Source organism: Nerophis ophidion, linkage group LG01 (assembly GCF_033978795.1).
Source record: "Nerophis ophidion isolate RoL-2023_Sa linkage group LG01, RoL_Noph_v1.0, whole genome shotgun sequence".
Taxonomy (NCBI): Eukaryota; Metazoa; Chordata; class Actinopteri; order Syngnathiformes; family Syngnathidae; genus Nerophis; species Nerophis ophidion.
In genome coordinates, this window is record NC_084611.1 from 5,966,134 (window position 1) to 5,987,056 (window position 20,923).

The 20,923-nt window shown below is 42.4% G+C and overlaps 2 protein-coding genes across 3 annotated transcripts in view; one reads left to right on the top strand and one right to left on the bottom strand.

Moving 5' to 3' along the window:
- LOC133553184 (zinc finger protein OZF-like) overlaps positions 1-20,923 on the bottom strand; it is an 839,429-nt gene that overhangs the window by 631,990 nt on the left and 186,516 nt on the right. The window lies entirely within an intron of this gene.
- Positions 7,106-19,861, top strand: LOC133554267 (gastrula zinc finger protein XlCGF17.1-like). 2 transcript variants are annotated; one of them, XM_061902916.1, is made up of 2 exons: positions 7,106-7,770; positions 16,411-19,861. In XM_061902916.1, exon 2 carries the CDS (start codon positions 16,425-16,427, stop codon positions 17,541-17,543), a length of 1,119 nt encoding a protein of 372 aa, XP_061758900.1. In that variant the 5' UTR covers positions 7,106-7,770; positions 16,411-16,424; the 3' UTR covers positions 17,544-19,861. The 2 variants fall into 2 exon arrangements, with proteins under 2 accessions (XP_061758900.1, XP_061758808.1); XM_061902824.1 differs by having other exon boundaries at positions 7,106-7,424.

Below are 20,923 nucleotides of genomic sequence, written 5' to 3' on the forward strand. Positions count from 1 at the left end.
ACCATATGCACAAATACATGTGACCTACACACTCCCCTGAACAACCAGCAGAGGGCAGTGCAGCCAGGGCGGTCTGGGTCACAGAGCATTCATTATATGCATTACATGTGCACAAAAAAAATCCATGTCTTTTCAGAGAAAATGCACAACGGGCCTGAGCTAGCTAACATTAGCGTTGTATTAGCTATTGCTAATTTATCCAGTTAATCTGAAAGACCTTGCTAGCTGCTTATTTTATTGTATCAATGCCATGTCTTATCAGTGCAATGTGTGGCTCTGGCGGCAGCGCCCTCTGCTGGTTGTTCAGAAAATTACAACATTGTGATAAATTCTGGATTCATTACACATCAACTGAAATATTGCAAACCTTTTATTATTTTAATATTGCTGATTATGGCATACAGCTTAAGAAAACTCAAAAATCTTATCTCAAAAAATGTGACTATTTCCTCAGACCAAGTAAAAAAAAGATTTATAACAGCAAAACAAAAGCAAACATTTGAAAATGTCAATTAAATCACTCAGTACTTTGTTGGGAATCCTTTTGCAGGGATTACTGCATCAATGCGGCGTGGCATGGAGGATATCAGTCTGTGGCATTGCTGAGGTGTTATGGATGCCCAGGATGCTTCAATACTGGCCTTTAGCTCATTTGCATTATTGGGTCTGGTGTCTTTCAGCTTCTTCTTCACAATACCCCACAAATTCTCTATGGGGTTCAGGCCAGGGTAGTTGGCAGGCCAATCGAGGACAGTAATGCCATGGTCAGTATACCAGTTACTGGTGGTTTTGGCACTGTGAGCAGGTGCCGGATCATGCTGGAAAATGAAATCCTCATTCCCATAGAGATTTTCAACAGATGGAAGCATGTAGTGCTCTAAAATCTCTCTGTACACAGCTGCATTGACTCTGGACTCGATGAAACACAGTGGACCAACACCAGCAGCTGACATGGCTCCCCAAACCATTGCTGATTGAGGCATCTTCACACTGGATTTCAAGCAACTTGGACTTTTCCCCTCTCCAGCCTTCATCCAGACTCTAGCGCCTTGATTTCCAAATGAAATAGAAAACTTGCTTTTGTCTGATAACAGGACTCTGGACCACTCTGCATCTGTCCAGTGCTTCTTTTCCATAGCCCAAGTCAGACGCTTCTTCCGTTGTCTTGAGTTCAGGAGTGGCCTTGACCACGGGAATACGGATATTGTAGCCCATTTCCCGTACACGTCTGTGAACAGTAGCTTTTGATACCTGGACTCCAGCTTCAGTCCCATAATAATAATAATAATTTACAGGTCAAAGTTTTGCTGAGTTTAAAAAAATAAAGTATGGGTTTCAGCTAAGGCCATCAATGTTAATGCGTGACCATAAATGAATGATGATTAATCACAGTGTTGGTTTTGACCGGCTTAGGAAGGCAGTGCGCATCACACAGGCAGCGATGACGTCACACACCAGTGGGAGGGGTGTGCTCTGTGCCCACTTTCGCTTCAAAACAAACCTCGATGGAACTTCAGATAAAACTGAGGTTATTAGTCAGTAATGCAGCCACAAACTTTCTTATCATCGGCGCACATCAAGTTTAAAATGGTCTCCCCATGTCTAGCATTAAAAGATTACAGTTGGTACAAAATGCGGCTTCTAGACTTTTGACAAGAACAAGAAAGTTTGATCACATTACGCCTGTACTGTATATACCTTTATATACATATATACATACATATATACCTATACTGTATATACCTTTATATACATATATACATACATATATACCTATACTGTATATACCTTTATATACATATATACATACATATATACCTATACTGTATATACCTTTATATACATATATACATACATATGTACCTATACTGTATATACCTTTATATACATATATACATACATATATACCTATACTGTATATACCTTTATATACATATATACATACATATATACCTATACTGTATATACCTTTATATACATATATACATACATATATACCTATACTGTATATACCTTTATATACATATATACATACAAATATACCTATACTGTATATATACCTTTATATACATATATATATTTGTTACGTCTCGCCTCGACTACTGTAACGTATTATTTTCGGGTCTCCCCATGTCTAGCATTAAAAGATTACAGTTGGTACAAAATGCGGCTGCTAGACTTTTGACAAGAACAAGAAAGTTTGATCACATTACGCCTGTACTGTATATACCTTTATATACATATATACATACAAATATACCTATACTGTATATACCTTTATATACATATATACATACATATATACCTATACTGGCTCACCTGCACTGGCTTCCTGTGCACTTAAGATGTGACTTTAAGGTTTTACTACTTACGTATAAAATACTACACGGTCTAGCTCCAGCCTATCTTGCCGATTGTATTGTACCATATGTCCCGGCAAGAAATCTGCGTTCAAAGGACTCCGGCTTGTTAGTGATTCCCAAAGCCCAAAAAAAGTCTGCGGGCTATAGAGCGTTTTACGTTCGGGCTCCAGTACTCTGGAATGCCCTCCCGGTAACAGTTCGAGATGCCACCTCAGTAGAAGCATTTAAGTCTCACCTTAAAACTCATTTGTATACTGTAGCCTTTAAATAGACTCCCTTTTTAGACCAGTTGATCTGCTGTTTCTTTTCTTTTTCTTCTATGTCCCACTCTCCCCTGTGGAGGGGGTCCGGTCCGATCCGGTGGCCATGTACTGCTTGCCTGTGTATCGGTTGGGGACATCTCTGCGCTGCTGATCCGCCTCGACATCTCTGCGCTGCTGATCCGCCTCGACATCTCTGCGCTGCTGATCCGCCTCCGCTTGGGATGGTTTCCTGCTGGCTCCGCTGTGAACGGGACTCTCGCTGCTGAGTTGGACCCGCTTTGGACTGGACTCTCGCGACTATGTTGGATCCATTGTGGATTGAACTTTCACAGTATCATGTTAGACCCGCTCGACATCCATTGCTTTCCTCCTCTCTAAGGTTCTCATAATCATTATTGTCACAGACGTCCCACTGGATCATTATTGTCACCGATGTCCCACTGGGTGTGAGTTTTCCTTGCCCTTATGTGGGCCTACCGAGGATGTCGTGGTGGTTTGTGCAGCCCTTTGAGACACTAGTGATTTAGGGCTATATAAGTAAACACTGATTGATTGATTGATATACATACATATATACCTATACTGGCTCACCTGCACTGGCTTCCTGTGCACTTAAGATGTGACTTTAAGGTTTTACTACTTACGTATAAAATACTACACGGTCTAGCTCCAGCCTATCTTGCCGATTGTATTGTACCATATGTCCCGGCAAGAAATCTGCGTTCAAAGGACTCCGGCTTGTTAGTGATTCCCAAAGCCCAAAAAAAGTCTGCGGGCTATAGAGCGTTTTACGTTCGGGCTCCAGTACTCTGGAATGCCCTCCCGGTAACAGTTCGAGATGCCACCTCAGTAGAAGCATTTAAGTCTCACCTTAAAACTCATTTGTATACTGTAGCCTTTAAATAGACTCCCTTTTTAGACCAGTTGATCTGCTGTTTCTTTTCTTTTTCTTCTATGTCCCACTCTCCCCTGTGGAGGGGGTCCGGTCCGATCCGGTGGCCATGTACTGCTTGCCTGTGTATCGGTTGGGGACATCTCTGCGCTGCTGATCCGCCTCGACATCTCTGCGCTGCTGATCCGCCTCGACATCTCTGCGCTGCTGATCCGCCTCCGCTTGGGATGGTTTCCTGCTGGCTCCGCTGTGAACGGGACTCTCGCTGCTGAGTTGGACCCGCTTTGGACTGGACTCTCGCGACTATGTTGGATCCATTGTGGATTGAACTTTCACAGTATCATGTTAGACCCGCTCGACATCCATTGCTTTCCTCCTCTCTAAGGTTCTCATAATCATTATTGTCACAGACGTCCCACTGGATCATTATTGTCACCGATGTCCCACTGGGTGTGAGTTTTCCTTGCCCTTATGTGGGCCTACCGAGGATGTCGTGGTGGTTTGTGCAGCCCTTTGAGACACTAGTGATTTAGGGCTATATAAGTAAACACTGATTGATTGATTGATATACATACATATATACCTATACTGGCTCACCTGCACTGGCTTCCTGTGCACTTAAGATGTGACTTTAAGGTTTTACTACTTACGTATAAAATACTACACGCTCTAGCTCCATCTTATCTTGCCGATTGTATTGTACCATATGTCCCGGCAAGAAATCTGCGTTCAAAGGACTCCGGCTTATTAGTGATTCCCAAAGCCCCAAAAAAGTCTGCGGGCTACAGAGCGTTTTCCGTTCGGGCTCCAGTACTCTGGAATGCCCTCCTGGTAACAGTTCGAGATGCCACCTCAGTAGAAGCATTTAAGTCTCACCTTAAAACTCATTTGTATACTCTAGCCTTTAAATAGACTCCCTTTTTAGACCAGTTGATCTGCCGTTTCTTTTCTTTTTTCTCCTATGTCCCACTCTCCCTTGTGGAGGGGGTCCGGTCCGATCCGGTGGCCATGTACTGCTTGCCTGTGTATCGGCTGGGGACATCTCTGCGCTGCTTATCCGCCTCCGCTTGGAATGGTTTCCTGCTGGCTCCGCTGTGAACGGGACTCTCGCTGCTGTGTTGGATCCGCTTTGGACTGGACTCTCGCGACTGTGTTGGATCCATTATGGATTGAACTTTCACAGTATCATGTTAGACCCGCTCGACATCCATTGCTTTCCTCCTCTCCAAGGTTCTCATAGTCATCATTGTCACAGACGTCCCACTGGGTGTGAGTTTTCCTTGCCCTTATGTGGGCCGACCGAGGATGTCGTAGTGGTTTGTGCAGCCCTTTGAGACACTAGTGATTTAGGGCTATATAAGTAAACATTGATTGATTGATTGATTGATCAAAATAGAATCAAAGAATCAGGACGCACTTTGTCATGTATGTTTATTAAGTAAGTGGCCAACAGAGACCATTATTTTGTTTTCATGTTGGTGTCAAAGAAAAAGGTAAATGGTGACATCACGGGCCAGTTTTGACACAGCAGTTTGGCTCCAGTCGCCAACACGCACCGAGCAGCCATCTTTTCAGTGCAGCAGATAACTAAAGTCAGTGTACAAAAGTGAAAGTAGAAGTCTTCTGCTGTCTATGGTTGCAATAAGAGCAATATTTATGTCAGCGTCTTTGTTTCGGACGGCATGGTGAAATTGGTAGAGTTGCTGTGCCAGCAATCTGAGGGTTACGGGTTTAATCAATCAATCAATGTTTACTTATATAGCCCTGAATCACTAGTGTCTCAAAGGGCTGCACAAACCACAGCAAAATGATACTGTGAAAGTTCAATCCATAATGGATCCAACACAGTCGCGAGAGTCCAGTCTAAAGCGGATCCAACACAGCAGCGAGAGTCCCGTTCACAGCGGAGCCAGCAGGAAACCATCCCAAGTGGAGGCGGATCAGCAGCGCAGAGATGTCCCCAGCCGATACACAGGCAAGCGGTACATGGCCACCGGATCGGACCGGACCCCCTCCACAAGGGAGAGTGGGACATAGGAGAAAAAGAAAAGAAACGGCAGATCAACTGGTCTAAAAAGGGAGTTTATTTAAAGGCTAGAGTATACAAATGAGTTTTAAGGTGAGACTTAAATGCTTCTACTGAGGTAGCATCTCCAACTGTTACCGGGAGGGCATTCCAGAGTACTGGAGCCCGAACGGAAAACGCTCTATAGCCCGCAGACTTTTTTTGGGCTTTGGGAATCACTAACAAGCCGGAGTCCTTTGAACGCAGATTTCTTGCCGGGACATATGGTACAATATAATCGGCAAGATAGGATGGAGCTAGACCGTGTAGTATTTTATACGTAAGTAGTAAAACCTTAAAGTCACATCTTAAGTGCACAGGAAGCCAGTGCAGGTGAGCCAGTATAGGTATATATGTATGTATATATGTATATAAAGGTATATACAGTATAGGTATATATGTATGTATATATGTATATAAAGGTATATACAGTACAGGCGTAATGTGATCAAACTTTCTTGTTCTTGTCAAAAGTCTAGCAGCTTTTAATCCCCACCTTCTACCATCCTAGTCACGTCCGTTGTGTCCTTGGGCAAGACACTTCACCCTTGCTCCTGATGGGACCTGGTGAGCCCCTTGCATGGCAGCTCCTGCTGTCAGTGTGTGAATGTGTGGGTGAATGTGGAAATACTGCCAAAGTGCTTTGGGCTCCTTAAAAAGGGGTAGAAAAGCACTATACCATTTACCACTTACCAATTCCTTACTGAGTGCAGTTGGTCCGAGGTCGAGTACAATTAAGTCATCCTTCAATGAGGATATTACTGATAAAAGTCAAGAGGAAAAAACATTTAAAGGGTGAAATGCTATAATGTTGAAAATGTATACTGGGGTAGTGTGACTTTCACACTTTCACAAGACTTACTTTGTCAAACAACTTTTTAAACCAACTAAAAGACAGAATACAACAGGGGTCGGGAACCTTTATGGCCAAATATTTTAAAAAGTATATCCGTGAGAGCCATATTTTTTTTTTTAACAATGAATACAATCCGTGCATTTTTAAGTAAGACCAACATTTTTAGAGTAAAATAAGTCTCTTATTCTTTTTAATAACACTGTTATTCTGAATATAACCAACAATAAATAAAATACTTCTTACCATTAATGCGACTTCTTGAACAGATGCGGTAGAAACGGATGGATGGATTAAAATGCATGAGAATGTTTTATATTTTGAACGTTATTTTTGACACTGTGATTACCAGCGGAATTATTCATTACTTATCCTGTTAAGCAATGTCAGATAAGATTTATCTCAGAGCCAGATGTAGTCATCAAAAGAGCCACATCTGGCTCTAGAGCCATAGGTTCCCTACCCCTGGAATACAACATTGTCCATTTTTGTTTCATTTCTATCTCCAAAGTATTTTCATATCAAAAATGTTTTGCCGATAAGGAGCACTTCAATTATGAGCCAGAAATGTAAGAAAACAGGAAAAGGGCCGCTAGTTATTTAAAAGGTATTTTATTTTTTAAAGTGCAGTTGTTGACCGGAAGTTGCACACTTCTGGCGCATGCGCAAACACACCAAGTCCAAGATGGCGGACTAAGCGACGTGGCTGTCCGGAGAAGTTTCACATTTACAATCTTATAGATTCAAAAATAGCATCAAATACCTCAACTGTTCACCTTTTCTTAAGCCCACCACACGGACTTTGAGTGTGGAGCGACGGCGTGTTAGCTGAAGTGAAGATTGAAGACGTGATAGAAGTTGGACGACTACTGCTATGCTAAGATGGCGACGTCATGTCAAAGAGAAAGTGAAAGAGAATCAGCGCCACCAACTTCCAGCAAATCACCGACGGAGATAAAGACGAAGACCGAAGAAAAAGTTGAGCGAGGTAAAGTTTCCAACAACGTAATTTCGGAGACCATCGAGAACCCTGAAAAGAGCGTCGATGAGAAATGATCCGACTTTGTTGAAGAATGTAAAGAAAGAGCCGCCATGATTGTTAGCTTGAAGAAGGCAGTGGAGTTCACATCAGAGGAGATGAAAGAAGGCAAAAGTCAAATGAAGAAACCAGCATGTTTTTGGAGGGGGAAATTGTGATTAATATCTTACCGGAGACGTCAATGGATTATTCGTCGTCCTGCAGCAGCTGTCATGTCAAAAAAGGCAGCTGTGAGCTTGGCTCCTCGGCTTCTCTCTGAGACACTGCGTGTTCACCGCAGCCATCCGACCTCGAGGTATGTCTTTACAATCTTTAAAGGGGAACATTATCACAATTTCAAAAGGGTTAAAAACAATAAAAATCAGTTCCCAGTGGCTTGTTGTATTTTTTGAAGTTTTTTCAAAATTTTACCGGTCTCGGGATATCCCTAAATAAAGCTTTAAAGTGCCTTATTTTCGCTCTCTGCGAAGACACTGGCCATTTCCCTGTGACGTCACACAGTGCTGCCAATGTAAACAAACAATGGGAATACCACAGCAAGATATAGCGACATTAGCTCGGATTCAAACTCGGATTTCAGCGACTTAAGCGATTCAACAGATTACACATGTATTTAAACAGATGGTTGGAGTATGAAAATATTGAAGAAGAAACTGAAGCTATTGAGCGAATAGCTATTGACGCTATTCATAGCCATAGCATGGCCGAATAGCTGCGTTAGCATCGCCGGTAAAATGTGCGGACCAAACGATCAGGACTTTCGCATCTTTTGACACTGGAGCAACTTAAATCCGTCGATTGGTAAGTGTTTGTTTCGCATTAAATGTGGGTGGAAGGAAACGTAATATAGTTGCAAATGCATCTGCAGGTTATCCATACATCTCTGTGCCATGTCTGCCTTAGCATCGCCGGTAAATAGCATGTTAGCAGCGATTAGCGTAGCATGTTAGCATCGATTAGCGTAGCAGTCAACATCAACAAAACTCACCTTTGTGATTTCGTTGACTATCGTTGCAAATGCATCTGCAGGTTATCCATACATCTCTGTTCCATGTCTGCTTTAGCACCGCCGGTAAATAGCATGTTAGCAGCGATTAGCGTAGCATGTTAGCATCGATTAGCTGGCAGTCAACATCAACAAAACTCACCTTTGTGATTTCGCTGACTATCGTTGCAAATGCATCTGCAGGTTATCCATACATCTCTGTTCCATGTCTGCTTTAGCACCGCCGGTAAATAGCATGTTAGCAGCGATTAGCGTAGCATGTTAGCATCGATTAGCTGGCAGTCAACATCAACAAAACTCACCTTTGTGATTTCGCTGACTATCGTTGCAAATGCATCTGCAGGTTATCCATACATCTCTGTGCCATGTCTGCCTTAGCATCGCCGGTCAAATGTGGAGACACTCCAGCACATTCAATGGGGGTCTGGCGGCAGACACTTTGGCATCTTCGGGCCAGTGGTGCAACTTGAATCCCTCCCTGTTAGTGTTGTTACACCCTCCGACAACACACCGACGAGGCATGATGTCTCCAAGGTTCCAAAATATAGTCGAAAAAACGGAAAATAACAGAGCTGAGACCCGGTGTTTGTAATGTGTTGAAAATGAAAATGGTGGGTGTGTTACCTCGGCGACGTCACATTCTGACGTCATCGCCTCCAGCGCGATAAACAGAAAGGCGTTTAATTCGCCAAAATTCACCCATTTAGAGTTCGGAAATCGGTTAAAAAAATAGATGGTCTTTTTTCTGCACCATCAAGGTATATATTGACGCTTACATAGGTCTGCTGATAATGTTCCCCTTTAAAGTCTCACTAAAACACTATTAAAACAATAAACAGATAAAGGATCTTCCAGAATTGTCCCAGTAAATGTGTCTAAAAACATCTAAATCGCTCACAATGCAATCGCCTTTTATTTTTTTAACTTTATTTATTTCTTTTTTTTTCTAGTCCTTCACTATCAATATCCTCAGCCACAAATCTTTCATCCTCGCTCAAATTAATGGGGAAATTTTTGTTTTCTCGGTCCGAATACCTCTTTTTGTTGGAGGCTCCCATTATAAACAATGTGAGGATGTGAGGAGCCCTCACACCGGTGATGTCATCGTCTGCGACTTCCGGTACAGGCAAGGCTTTTCTCTTAGCACCGAAAGTTACGAACTTTATCGTGGATGTTCTCTACTAAATCCTTTCAGCAAAAATATGGCAATATCGCGAAATGATCAAGTATGACACATAGAATTGACCTGCTATCCCCGTTTAAATAAGAAAATCTCATTTCAGTAGGCCTTTAAACCTTGTGCAATGCTCATATTGATGTTGACCTTATCCCAATACACATCTGTTTAGTATTTGAACATAAAAGTGTTTGATTGTGAGGCATTAAAGGCCTACTGAAATGAGATTTTCTTATTTAAACGGGGATAGCAGGTCCATTCTATGTGTCATACTTGATCATTTTGCGGTATTGCCATATTTTTGCTGAAAGGATTTAGTAGAGAACATCGACAATAAAGTTCGCAACTTTTAGTCGCTAATAAAAAAGCCTTGCTTGTACCGGAAGTAGCAGACGATGTGTGCGTGATGTCACGGGTTGTAGGGCTCCTCACATCCTCACATTGTTTACAATCATGGCCACCAGCAGCGAGAGCAATTCGGACCGAGAAAGCGACAATTTCCCCATTAATTTGAGCGAGGATGAAAGATTTGTGGATGAGGATAGTGAGATGAAGGACTTGAAGAAAAAAAAAGACAATGGCAGTGAGTGGGATCGATTCAGATGTTATTATTCACATTTACTAGGATAATTCTAGAAAATCCCTTATCTGCTTATAGTGTTACTAGTGTTTTAGTTAGATTATATAGTCGTACCTGAAAGTTGGAGGGGTGTGGCCACGGGTGTGGTGACCGCCAGTGTCTCTGAGGGAAGCCACGGAGGAGGCAAGAGAGTCGCAGCTGCCTCTTTGACAGCTGCAGGAGGAATGACACGAGCTCCGCTCATGTCTACGGTAAGAGCCGACTTGTTACCACAATTTTCTCACCGAAACCTGCCGGTGGACATGTGGTAGAGAACCATGTTCGTTTGACCGCTCTGTTCCATATTAAAGCTTCACCGTCATCTTTAGGGAATGTAAACAAAGAAACACCGGCTGTGTTTGTGTTGCTGCAGCCGGCCGAAATACACAGCTTTCCACCAACATCTTTCTTCTTTGTAGTCTCCATTATTAATTGAACAAATTGCAAAAGATTCAGCAACACAGATGTCCAGAATACCGTGGAATCATGCGATTAAAGCAGACGACTTTTAGCCGTGATCGGTGCAGGAAGAACATGTCCTCTACAACCCCAGGATACTTTGAAATTGCAATCTAGTAAACTAAAAAGGCCGTGTTGGCATGTGTTGCAATGTTAATATTTCATCATTGATATATAAACTATCAGACTGCGTGGTCGGTCGTAGTGGCTTTCAGTAGGCCTGTATAAGACACAAAATGCAAGGGGTCCATCAGACCCACAAACGCTGGCTGAGTAACAACAATATGAACATTGCACGGAACATTTCTCTGGCTGTTTCTGCATCCCAGAGGGATTCTTCTTTTGTGTTTCTGCACCTGCGGTTCCCACACAAGGTTGCAACATTGTTTCTCAACACTGTCTGCTCTCATTTTCTTGCACATTTGACCCTCTGATGTTCTGTGTGCCTACACTCTGTCCTCCTCCTGTCTTGGCCTGTTTTGTGTGTGTGTGTGTGTGTGTGTGTGTGTGTGTGTGTGTGTGTGTGTGTGTGTGTGTGTGTTACACAAAACATCAATTTGTGTGTGTTCTATTGGACCCCGACATCTTATATGTAATAAAAACGTGTAAGGTGGGGGGGTAATTTTGTGTGGTCATTAAATATATATATTTTTCACAGAAAATGAGCCAAAGTCAGTAAGTCTCAGTCACAAAAATTAATTAATTGGATCATTTTTCTTTTAATAACAAATAATAACGGTCCCACTGACCCGAACACCACACAAGGGTTAAATATTTAGACTTAGACTTCCTTGTATTGTCATTCAAATTTGAACTTTGCAGTAGAGATAATAACAACATTTCGTCGCATTAGCTCATGGTAGTACAGGATAAAAAAGCAATAAGGTGCAGATATAAACAAATAGATTACTCTACAGATAAATATAATGCACTTTTGCATATGCATCCAGGTATATGGATGTATGTTATATTGTCTTTATATTCCAGCCAGTTCATCCATTTTTGAGGGGATTATCGTGATGCGTTCCTGGAGGTTGTTACGAAAATTGGAGAGTGGATCCCAAGGATGCAGAGACGTAGTTTGATATAGTTAAGTTCTTCCTTTATTTAGGTGGAAGTGGAACGTAGCCAAAACAAAAAGCGATGGTGGAAATACAAAACACACCATGAATAAATAACTATATCAAACAATCAAAAATTGAACAGAAAACGCTAGACGAAGCTAGGATAACTTACTTCAAAACACGAAGTAAAACAAAGAAACAAAATGTTAACTAAAGACGCTAGACAAGGCTAGGATATAAATAAGCAAACCTGAGTGGAGCACAAGACAGACTAGAAAGACTGTGAGTTTGTACGAGGCCAAGACACATGCGAGAGAACTTGCAGTGGAATACAAAGTTCCGGCACTGACAGGCCGTCAGCACCCAGACTAAATAGACCACCTAATCAGCTTTCAGGTGTGCACGATTGCCCAGCGTCAGCTGCACTCCAGACTGTGGGTGAGAGCGAGAGTAAAACATGATGTGCAAACCAACACAGAAAAACGTGAAAAATTCAGTTTAGCACAGAGGTTCTGCTACAGAGGCTGCGGAACCTCGTTCTAAAGTCCAGCAGTGACAACATTCCTTGTTGGAGGAGCATCTGCAGATTTTCTGAGCCCTGGTCAGGCAGCGGCTTGAAATGTGGACTCGTCAGACCAGAAAACACTCTTCCACTTTGCATCAGTCCTTGGTGTTGTTGATAAATGGGTTTTGCTTTGCATAGTAGAGTTTTAACTTGCACTTACAGATGTAGCGACCAACTGTAGTTACTGACAGTGGTTTTATGAAGTGTTCCTGAGCCCATGTGGTGATATCCTATACACACTGATGTCGGTTTTTGATGCAGTACCGCCTGAGGGGTCAAAGGTCCGTAATATGGCTTACGTGCGGTGATTTCTCCAGATTTTCTGAACCTTTTGATGATTTTACGGACCGTAGATGGTAAAATCCCTAAATTCCTTGCAATAACTCGTTGAGAAATGTTGTTCTAGAACTGTTCGACAATTTGCTTACAAATTAGTGACCCTCGCCCCATCCTTGTTTGTGAATTATTTAGCATTTCATGGAAGCTGCTTTTATACCCAATCATGGCATCCAACTGTTTTAGCCTACACACCTGTGGGATGTTCCAAATAAGTGTTTGATGAGCATTCCTCAACTGTATCAGTATTTATTGCCACCTTTCCCAACTTCTTCGTCACGTGTTGCTGGCATCAAATTCTAAAGTTAATGATTATTTGCACACAAAAAAAAATGTTTATCAGTTGTAACTTCAAATATGTTTTCTTTGTAGCATATTCAACTAAATATGAGTTGAAAATGATTTGCAAATCATTGTATTCCGTTTATATTTACATCTAACACAATTTCCCAACTCATATGGAAACTTGGTTTGTAATGCTTCCATTGTTCTCTCTGGCCAGGTCCTCACCTGCTTTACTGTTGCTTTCTGATCAGCAGGGGCTTGTATGCAGGAATTAGCATCACAGATAGATGGTCTGAGGAGCTTTAAACATTTTTTTAATATTGCTGTACACCGTGTCCAGTGTGCTTCCACCCCTGGTTGCAAAATTCACATATTGATGGAAATGAGGGAACACAGTTTTCATGTTAACTTGGTTAAAGTCCCCTGCCACAGTGAAAACTCCCTCTAGATGTGTAGATTGCAGTTCATTGATGGAGCAGGACAAAGTATTTAAAGCTCATTTGGTGTTAGCACTGGGAGGAATGTACACTGCTGTGAAGATCATAGCACTAAATTCCAGGGGGAAATAAAATGGCCTGCATTTTATAGTTAAAGGGGAACGTTATCACAATTTCAAAAGGGTTAAAAACAATAAAAATCAGTTCCCAGTGGCTTGTTTTATTTTTCAATTTTTTTTCGAAATTTTACACCTCCCGGAATATCCCGAAAAACTGCTTCAAAGTGCCTGATTTTCACCATCGCTATATCCACCCGTCCATTTCCCTGTGACGTCATACAGTGCCGCCAATACAAACAACATGGCGGTTACCACAGCAAGACATAGCGACATTAGCTCGGATTCAGACTCAGATTTCAGCGGTTTAAGGGATTCAACAGATTACGCATGTATTGAAACAGATGGTCGGAGTATGGAGGCAGATAGTGAAAAGGAAATTGAAGAAGAAATTGAAGCTATTGAGCGGATAGCTATTGACGCTATTCGGCCATAGCGTGGGTGTACCTAATGAAGTGGCCCATAGCATGGCTGCCTTATTAGCATCGCCGGTAAAATTTGCGGACCAAACGATCAGGACTTTCGCATCTTGTGACACTGGAGCAACGTAAATCCGTCGATTGGTAAGTGTTTGTTTCGCATCAAATGTGGGTGTCTAGTTTCAAATGTACATACAGCTAGCTTAAATAGCATGTTAGCATCGATTAGCGTAGCATGTTAGCATCCATTAGCTGGCAGTCATGCTGTGACCAAATATGTCTGATTAGCACATAAGTCAACAACATCAGCAAAACTCACCTTTGTGATTTCGTTGACTTAATCGTTGCAAATGCATCTACAGGTTATCCATACATCTCTGTGCCATGTCTGTCTTAGCATCGCCGGTCAAATGTGGAGACACTCTGGTACATTCAATGGGGGTCTGGCGGCAGATTTCTTGCCAGTGGTGCAACTTGAATCCCTCCCTGTTAGTGTTGTTACACCCTCCGACAACACACCGACGAGGCATGATGTCTCCAAGGTTCCAAAAAATAGTCGAAAAAACTGAAAATAACAGAGCTCAGACCCGGTGTTTGTAATGTGAAAATTAATATGGCGGGTGTGTTACCTCGGCGACGTCACATTCTGACGTCATCGCCTCCAGAGCGATAAACAGAAAGGCGTTTAATTCGCCAAAATTCACCCATTTAGAGTTCGGAAATCGGTTAAAAAAATACATGGTCTTTTTTCTGCACCATCAAGGTATATATTGACGCTTACATAGGTCTGCTGATAATGTTCCCCTTTAATAAAACGGCGTGGCGAAGTTGGTAGAGTGGCTGTGCCAGCAATCTGAGGGTTACTGGTTCAATCCCCACCTTCTACCATCCTAGTCACGTCCGTTGTGTCCTGAGCAAGACACTTCACCCTTGCTCCTGATGGGTCGTGGTAAGCGCCTTGCATGGCAGCTCCCTCCATCAGTGTGTGAATGGGCAAATGTGGAAATACTGTCAAAGCGCCTTGGGCTCTGTAAAAAGGGGTAGAAAAGCGCTATGCAAGTACAACCCATTTCCCATTTACTATTTAATAGTTCTACATCGGGAGAGCAGTGACTTGAGACTATCTTCCCATTATTGCACCAGTTGTCTTTGATGTATAAACAAACACCACCTCCTTGGAATTTACCAGTGAGAGTCCTGCTCCTTTCCGACCAAAACCTTGTTAGCCCCTCGATGCTAACTGCCTCCTCCGAAACAAATGGTTTCAGCCACGTTTCTGCGAAAAATATGGCGCAGCAGTCCCTCATCTCCCGTCTTGCATTTAAATCCAGCGTCAGGTAGTCCAGTTTGTTCCCTAGGGAGCGGTCATTTGAGAGCAGGATGGAAGGAAGCGGCGTTCTGTGAGGATTAGCTTTTAGCTTTGTTGTTAGTTCCGCTCGGCTTCCTTGTTTCTGCTTCCGATCACACCGCTTACGTCCCCTCTGTGGACGGTCCCCGCTGGTACTCGACTCCGCTGCTTCACAGGCCGCTGGATATATTCCCATGCTAGCGAGGAGGTCCAACGTATACGCATCTTTCGGTCCAAAACAGCCTTATCCATCCACATCCAAAATTGTCTGGCGGTCGTATGTTACCACGGAGTGACCACGCTGGATGCCGCTTAGAAATTGACAGAATTTACCGGTATATTTGCCAAAAATGTTTTATTACTACCATGATCCTCTGCAGCCGCAGCTGAGCAGGGCGCCGCCATCCTGAGTCTGACATTATATTCAACTATTCATGATTTATGGTTGCCACTCCTGGTCTGTGCTTTAAGATAAGTACAATTATTAATTAAGTACTAAAAACAAAACTCTGGATAAATGTACACAGATAAGCCATGTAGCAGGTAAAACACATTTATTAAAGACAAAACACAAATGGTAGGAATTTGTTACAAAATGTAGTCATTTGACTTGCATTAGTTGACTGCTAATTGGGCAGTTTTAACTGCGCTAATATTCGGCATCAAGTTCTACGTATCTACATGTGCACAGCAGGGGAGCTGGTTAACTTCTGAGAGTAGTATGTGTGTTTGTGACAATGTCAACCTGTTGTCTGAGTGACGTCGGTGAGTGAGCGGGCGAGTGAAGAGAGAGCAGCGGGACAGGTGTAACAACTACATTATACCTGTCACTATTTAAACTCCTTGTGCAGATCTGAATGCTTATTATTTAAATGTTGAATGTTGACTTAAGTCTGAAGCAAAGGTGGTAATACTAATCACCACATTTGGCGAGGTGTGTTTTAAAACAGTTGAAAGGTACCAGAACTTTTTATAGGTGGTATAGTACCGATTTCAATTGGTTAGTACCACAATACTTTATTAGTAGCAGTATACTGTACAACACTACTACACACACATACAGTACATAGAAGAAAGTGTGTTTTTGTTGTTTGTGTCTTGCAGACGTCCAGCAGCTGATGGGTAATCCAGAAGAAGTTTCCCCTCAGTCAGGGGGGAGCTCCACTTTGAAGCAGGAGACTCCACAACCACCCTGCATTAAAAAGGAAGAGGAGGAACTCTGCATCACTCAGGAGGGAGAGTGTCTTCTAGGACGAGAGGAAGCTGATTACACCAAGTTTCCACTGACTATTGTCTCTGTGAAGACTGAAGATGATGAAGAGAAACCACAAGTAGACAACCTCTTAGCTCCACTATCAGATAGTGAGGCTGAAGACGAGGTTGAAGTAACTTTGAGCAGCGATACAGACTGTGAAGGTGATATGAGGACTCACACTGACAACAAACACTCTGAATGCTCTACAAAGAAGACAGGTAAAAAATGTTTGAGCTGCTCGGTTTGTGCTAAAAATTTTACTAACAAGAGCCTTTTGACTGAACACATGAAAACACACACAGGTGAAAAACCATTTAGTTGTTCAGTTTGTGCTAAAAGCTTTTCTGTTAAGTGCTATATGACTCAACACTTGAGAACACACACAGGTGAAAAACCATTTATTTGTTCAGTTTGTGGCAAAGGCTTTTCTCAAAATAGCCATTTGACTCGACACATGAGAACACACACAGGTGAAAAAACATTTAAATGTTCAATTTGTGGCAAATGCTTTTCTCAAAATAGCTCTGTGATTCAACACATGAGAATACACACAGGTGAAAAAACATTTAATTGTTCAGTTTGTGAGAAAAGCTTTTCTCGAAATAGCATTTTGACTAAACACATGACAACACACACAGGAGAAAAAACAATTATTTGTTCGGTTTGTGGTAAAAGCTTTTCTCAAAATAGCGATTTGACTAAACACATGACAACACACACAGGTGAAAAACCATTTAATTGTTCAGTTTGTGGCAAAAGCTTTTCTCAAAATTGCTCGTTGACTCACCACATGAGAACACACACAGGTGAAAAACCATTTAATTGTTCAGTTTGTGACAAAAGCTTTTCTCGAAAAAGCTCTTTGACTCAACACATGAGAACACACACAGGTGAAAAACCATTTAGTTGTTCAGTGTGCTGTAAAAGGTTCCCACATAAAGCAGACGCAGTAAAACACACAAGAACACACAATGGAAAATGACCAATTAGCTGTTTAGTTTGTGGTATGTTGCTCATATGTGGTGACATCCACCCTACCCAGGACCTCCTCACTGCTTCTTTCACTAATATCTGAGGTATTCATACAAACTTGGATTATTTAGAGCAGTGGTTCTTAACCTTGTTGGAGGTACCGAACCCCACCAGTTTCATATACACATTTACCGAACCCTTCCTTAGTGAAAAATAAAATGTAATTTTTTTTTTTTTTCAATTTCAAGAAGAACTTGTTTTTTTTAATTGGTGCACAACATGAACCGTGCATGAACATCACCTTGTTCACTGAACAAAACCAACACAGGGAATGATTTCAATCAATCGATCAATCAATCAATGTTTATTTATATAGCCCCAAATCACAAATGTCTCAAAGGACTGCACAAATCATTACGACTACGACATCCTCGGAAGAACCCACAAAAGGGCAAGGAAAACTCACACCCAGTGGGCAGGGAGAATTCACATCCAGTGGGACGCCAGTGACAATGCTGACTATGAGAAACCTTGGAGAGGACCTCAGATGTGGGTCCCCCTCTAGGGGACCGAAAGCAATGGATGTCGAGCGGGTCTAACATGATATTGTGGAAGTTCAATCCATAGTGGCTCCAACACAGCCGCGAGAGTTCAGTTCAAGCAGATCGAATTCACAACAATTTACACACCTTACACACATTACCATGATTTGATTAACGTGGACCCCGACTTAAACAAGTTGAAAAAACTTTTCGGGTGTTACCATTTAGTGGTCAATTGTACGGAATATGTACTGTACTGTTTCATATAATGTATTCTCTTCCTTTGCAATCTGCTAGTAAATGTTTCAATCAATCAATCAAAAAACCTGCAAATCAGATGGAAAATTAGAGGGAACATTGTTTGAGGGTATCCATAATACGCCGACAGGGAGAAGTTTTTATTTACACGATAAATCGAATGAGAATCAGCACCTCCAAGTCCGAGTCCATGGTTCTCGCCCGGAAAAGGGTGGAGTGCCATCTCCGGTTTGGGGAGGAGACCATGCCCCAAGTGGAGGAGTTCAAGTACCTAGGAGTCTTGTTCACGAGTGAGGGAAGAGTGGATTGTGAGATCGACAGGCGGATCGGTGCGGCGTCTTCAGTAATGCGGACGTTGTACCGGTCTGTTGTGGTGAAGATGGAGCTGAGCCGGAAGGCAAAGCTCTCAATTTACCGCTCGAGCTATGTTCCACACCCTCACCTATGGTCATGAGCTTTGGGTCATGACCGAAAGGATAAGATCACGGGTACAAGCGGCCCAAATGAGTTTCCTCCGCCGTGTGGCGGGTCTCTCCCTTAGAGATAGGGTGAGAAGCTCTGCCATCCGGGAGGAACTCAAAGTAAAGCCGCTGCTCCTTCACATGGAGAGGAGCCAGATGAGGTGGTTCGGGCATCTGGTCAGGATGCCACCCGAACGCCTCCCTAGGGAGGTGTTTAGGGCACGTCCAACCGGTAGGAGGCCACGGGGAAGACCCAGGACACGTTGGGAAGACTATGTCTCCCGGCTGGCCTGGGAACGCCTCGGGATCCCCCGGGAAGAGCTAGACGAAGTGGCTGGGGAGAGGGAAGTCTGGGTTTCCCTGCTTAGGCTGTTGCCCCCGCGACCCGACCTCGGATAAGCGGAAGATGATGGATGGATGGATGGATAAATCAGATGTGTGTATACTTCCGTGGCGGAGGCTCCGCCGAACCCCTGAGGCCGACTCACCGAACCCCTAGGGTTCGATCGAACCCAGGTTAAGAACCACTGATTTAGAGCATAATCTTATCCATTCATGACACCATGTCTTCTCTGTATCTGAAACCTTCCTGAACAGTAAGATAGATGATGCTTCAAGTGCTTGGTTACTCCTTCAGTCCAGGGACCTGGGACCTCATGGGTCTAGTTTGTGCACAATGTCAAAAACCTTTTTCACGGCAAAGTTGAGATGTAAAATGCATATTTTGTTTCCTGTTTGGTCACGTTGTTGGGGGGACAATTAATATGTGAGGGAATTAAGGAAGCAGCATGAGACGACAAGTGTTTGATGTGGAAGACGTTAATGGAGTCTCGGATTGAAACTAAACTTTATTCCCTTGGAGTTTTATGAGGCCAACGAGGTATGATTACTTCTGATATGTTTGTCAAATCTTTGTGTTTTCTTTTTTGGATGTCAGACTAATTGTAAGTTCTGGTTGCTTATTTTATCATATATGACGGCATTATATTTGGCATCGTTGGTAACGTGAAGAAGACGTGGCGGAAATAAATGTCTGTGAGAAAAACAAACGACTTGAGCCTTGATTAAGACGTCGGAGGGAGTAACACTGATAATGTATGGAAGTAGTAATTGTCTCACATCAACTTATATATCAATATGATATTAATACATATGCATATATTAATAAATATACAAATGTGATTTATAAATAAATTTGTATAAAACGCGAATTTGTAAATATATTTTTGAGATTTGAAAATAAATACAAATAAAATGTATAAATATAAAAACTCAAATAAATAAGAGTTTGTATAAATAAACATTTATTTGTAAATATATTTTTGAGATGTGAATATAAATATGCTTCATTTTGTATTTGTATTGAATTTGCATAAGTGGATCGCCTTTCTTTGGTGTTGATGAGACATTCCTCCCACAAACCAGATGCACAAATACATGTGACCTACACACTCCCCTGAACAACCAGCAGAGGGCACTGCAGCCAGAGCGGTCTGGGTCACAGAGCATTCATTATATGCATTATATGCAAAATGCCCGGAGTTTTCTATACAAAAAAATCCATGTCTTTTCAGAGAACATGCACAACAGGCCTGAGCTAGCTAACGTTAGCATTGTATTAGCTATTGCTAATTTATCCAGTTAATCTGAAAGACGGTGCTAGCTGCTTATGTTTTTGTATCAATGTCATATTTTATCAGTGCAATGTGTGGCTCTGGCGGCATTGCCCTCTGCCGATTGTTCAGCAAATTAGAATATTGTGATAAAGTCCTTTATTTTCTGTAATGCAACTACAAACATGAAAATTCTGGATTCCTTACACATCAACTGAACTATTGCAAGCCTTTTATTATTTTAATATTGCTGATTATGGCATACAGCTTAAGAAAACTCAAAAATCCATCCATCCATCTTCTTCCGCTTATCCGAGGTCAGGTCACGGGGGCAACAGCCTAAGCAGGGAAACCCAGACTTACCTTTCCCCAGCCACTTCGTCTAGCTCTTCCCGGGGGATCCCGAGGCGTTCCCAGGCCAGCCGGGAGACATAGTCTTCCCAACGTGTCCTGGGTCTTCCCCGTGGCCTCCTACCGGTTGGACGTGCCCGAAACACCTCCCTAGGGAGGTGTTCG

What these genes read in the sequence shown, in the direction of transcription:
- LOC133554267 (XM_061902824.1), top strand. Translation starts at nt 7,319, where the DNA reads ATGGCGACGTCATGTCAAAGAGAAAGTGAAAGAGAATCAGCGCCACCA. An exon ending in CGAAGAAAAAGTTGAGCGAG is followed by an intron (nt 7,425 to 16,410) that starts GTAAAGTTTCCA and finishes TGTGTCTTGCAG; the next exon opens with ACGTCCAGCAGCTGATGGGT.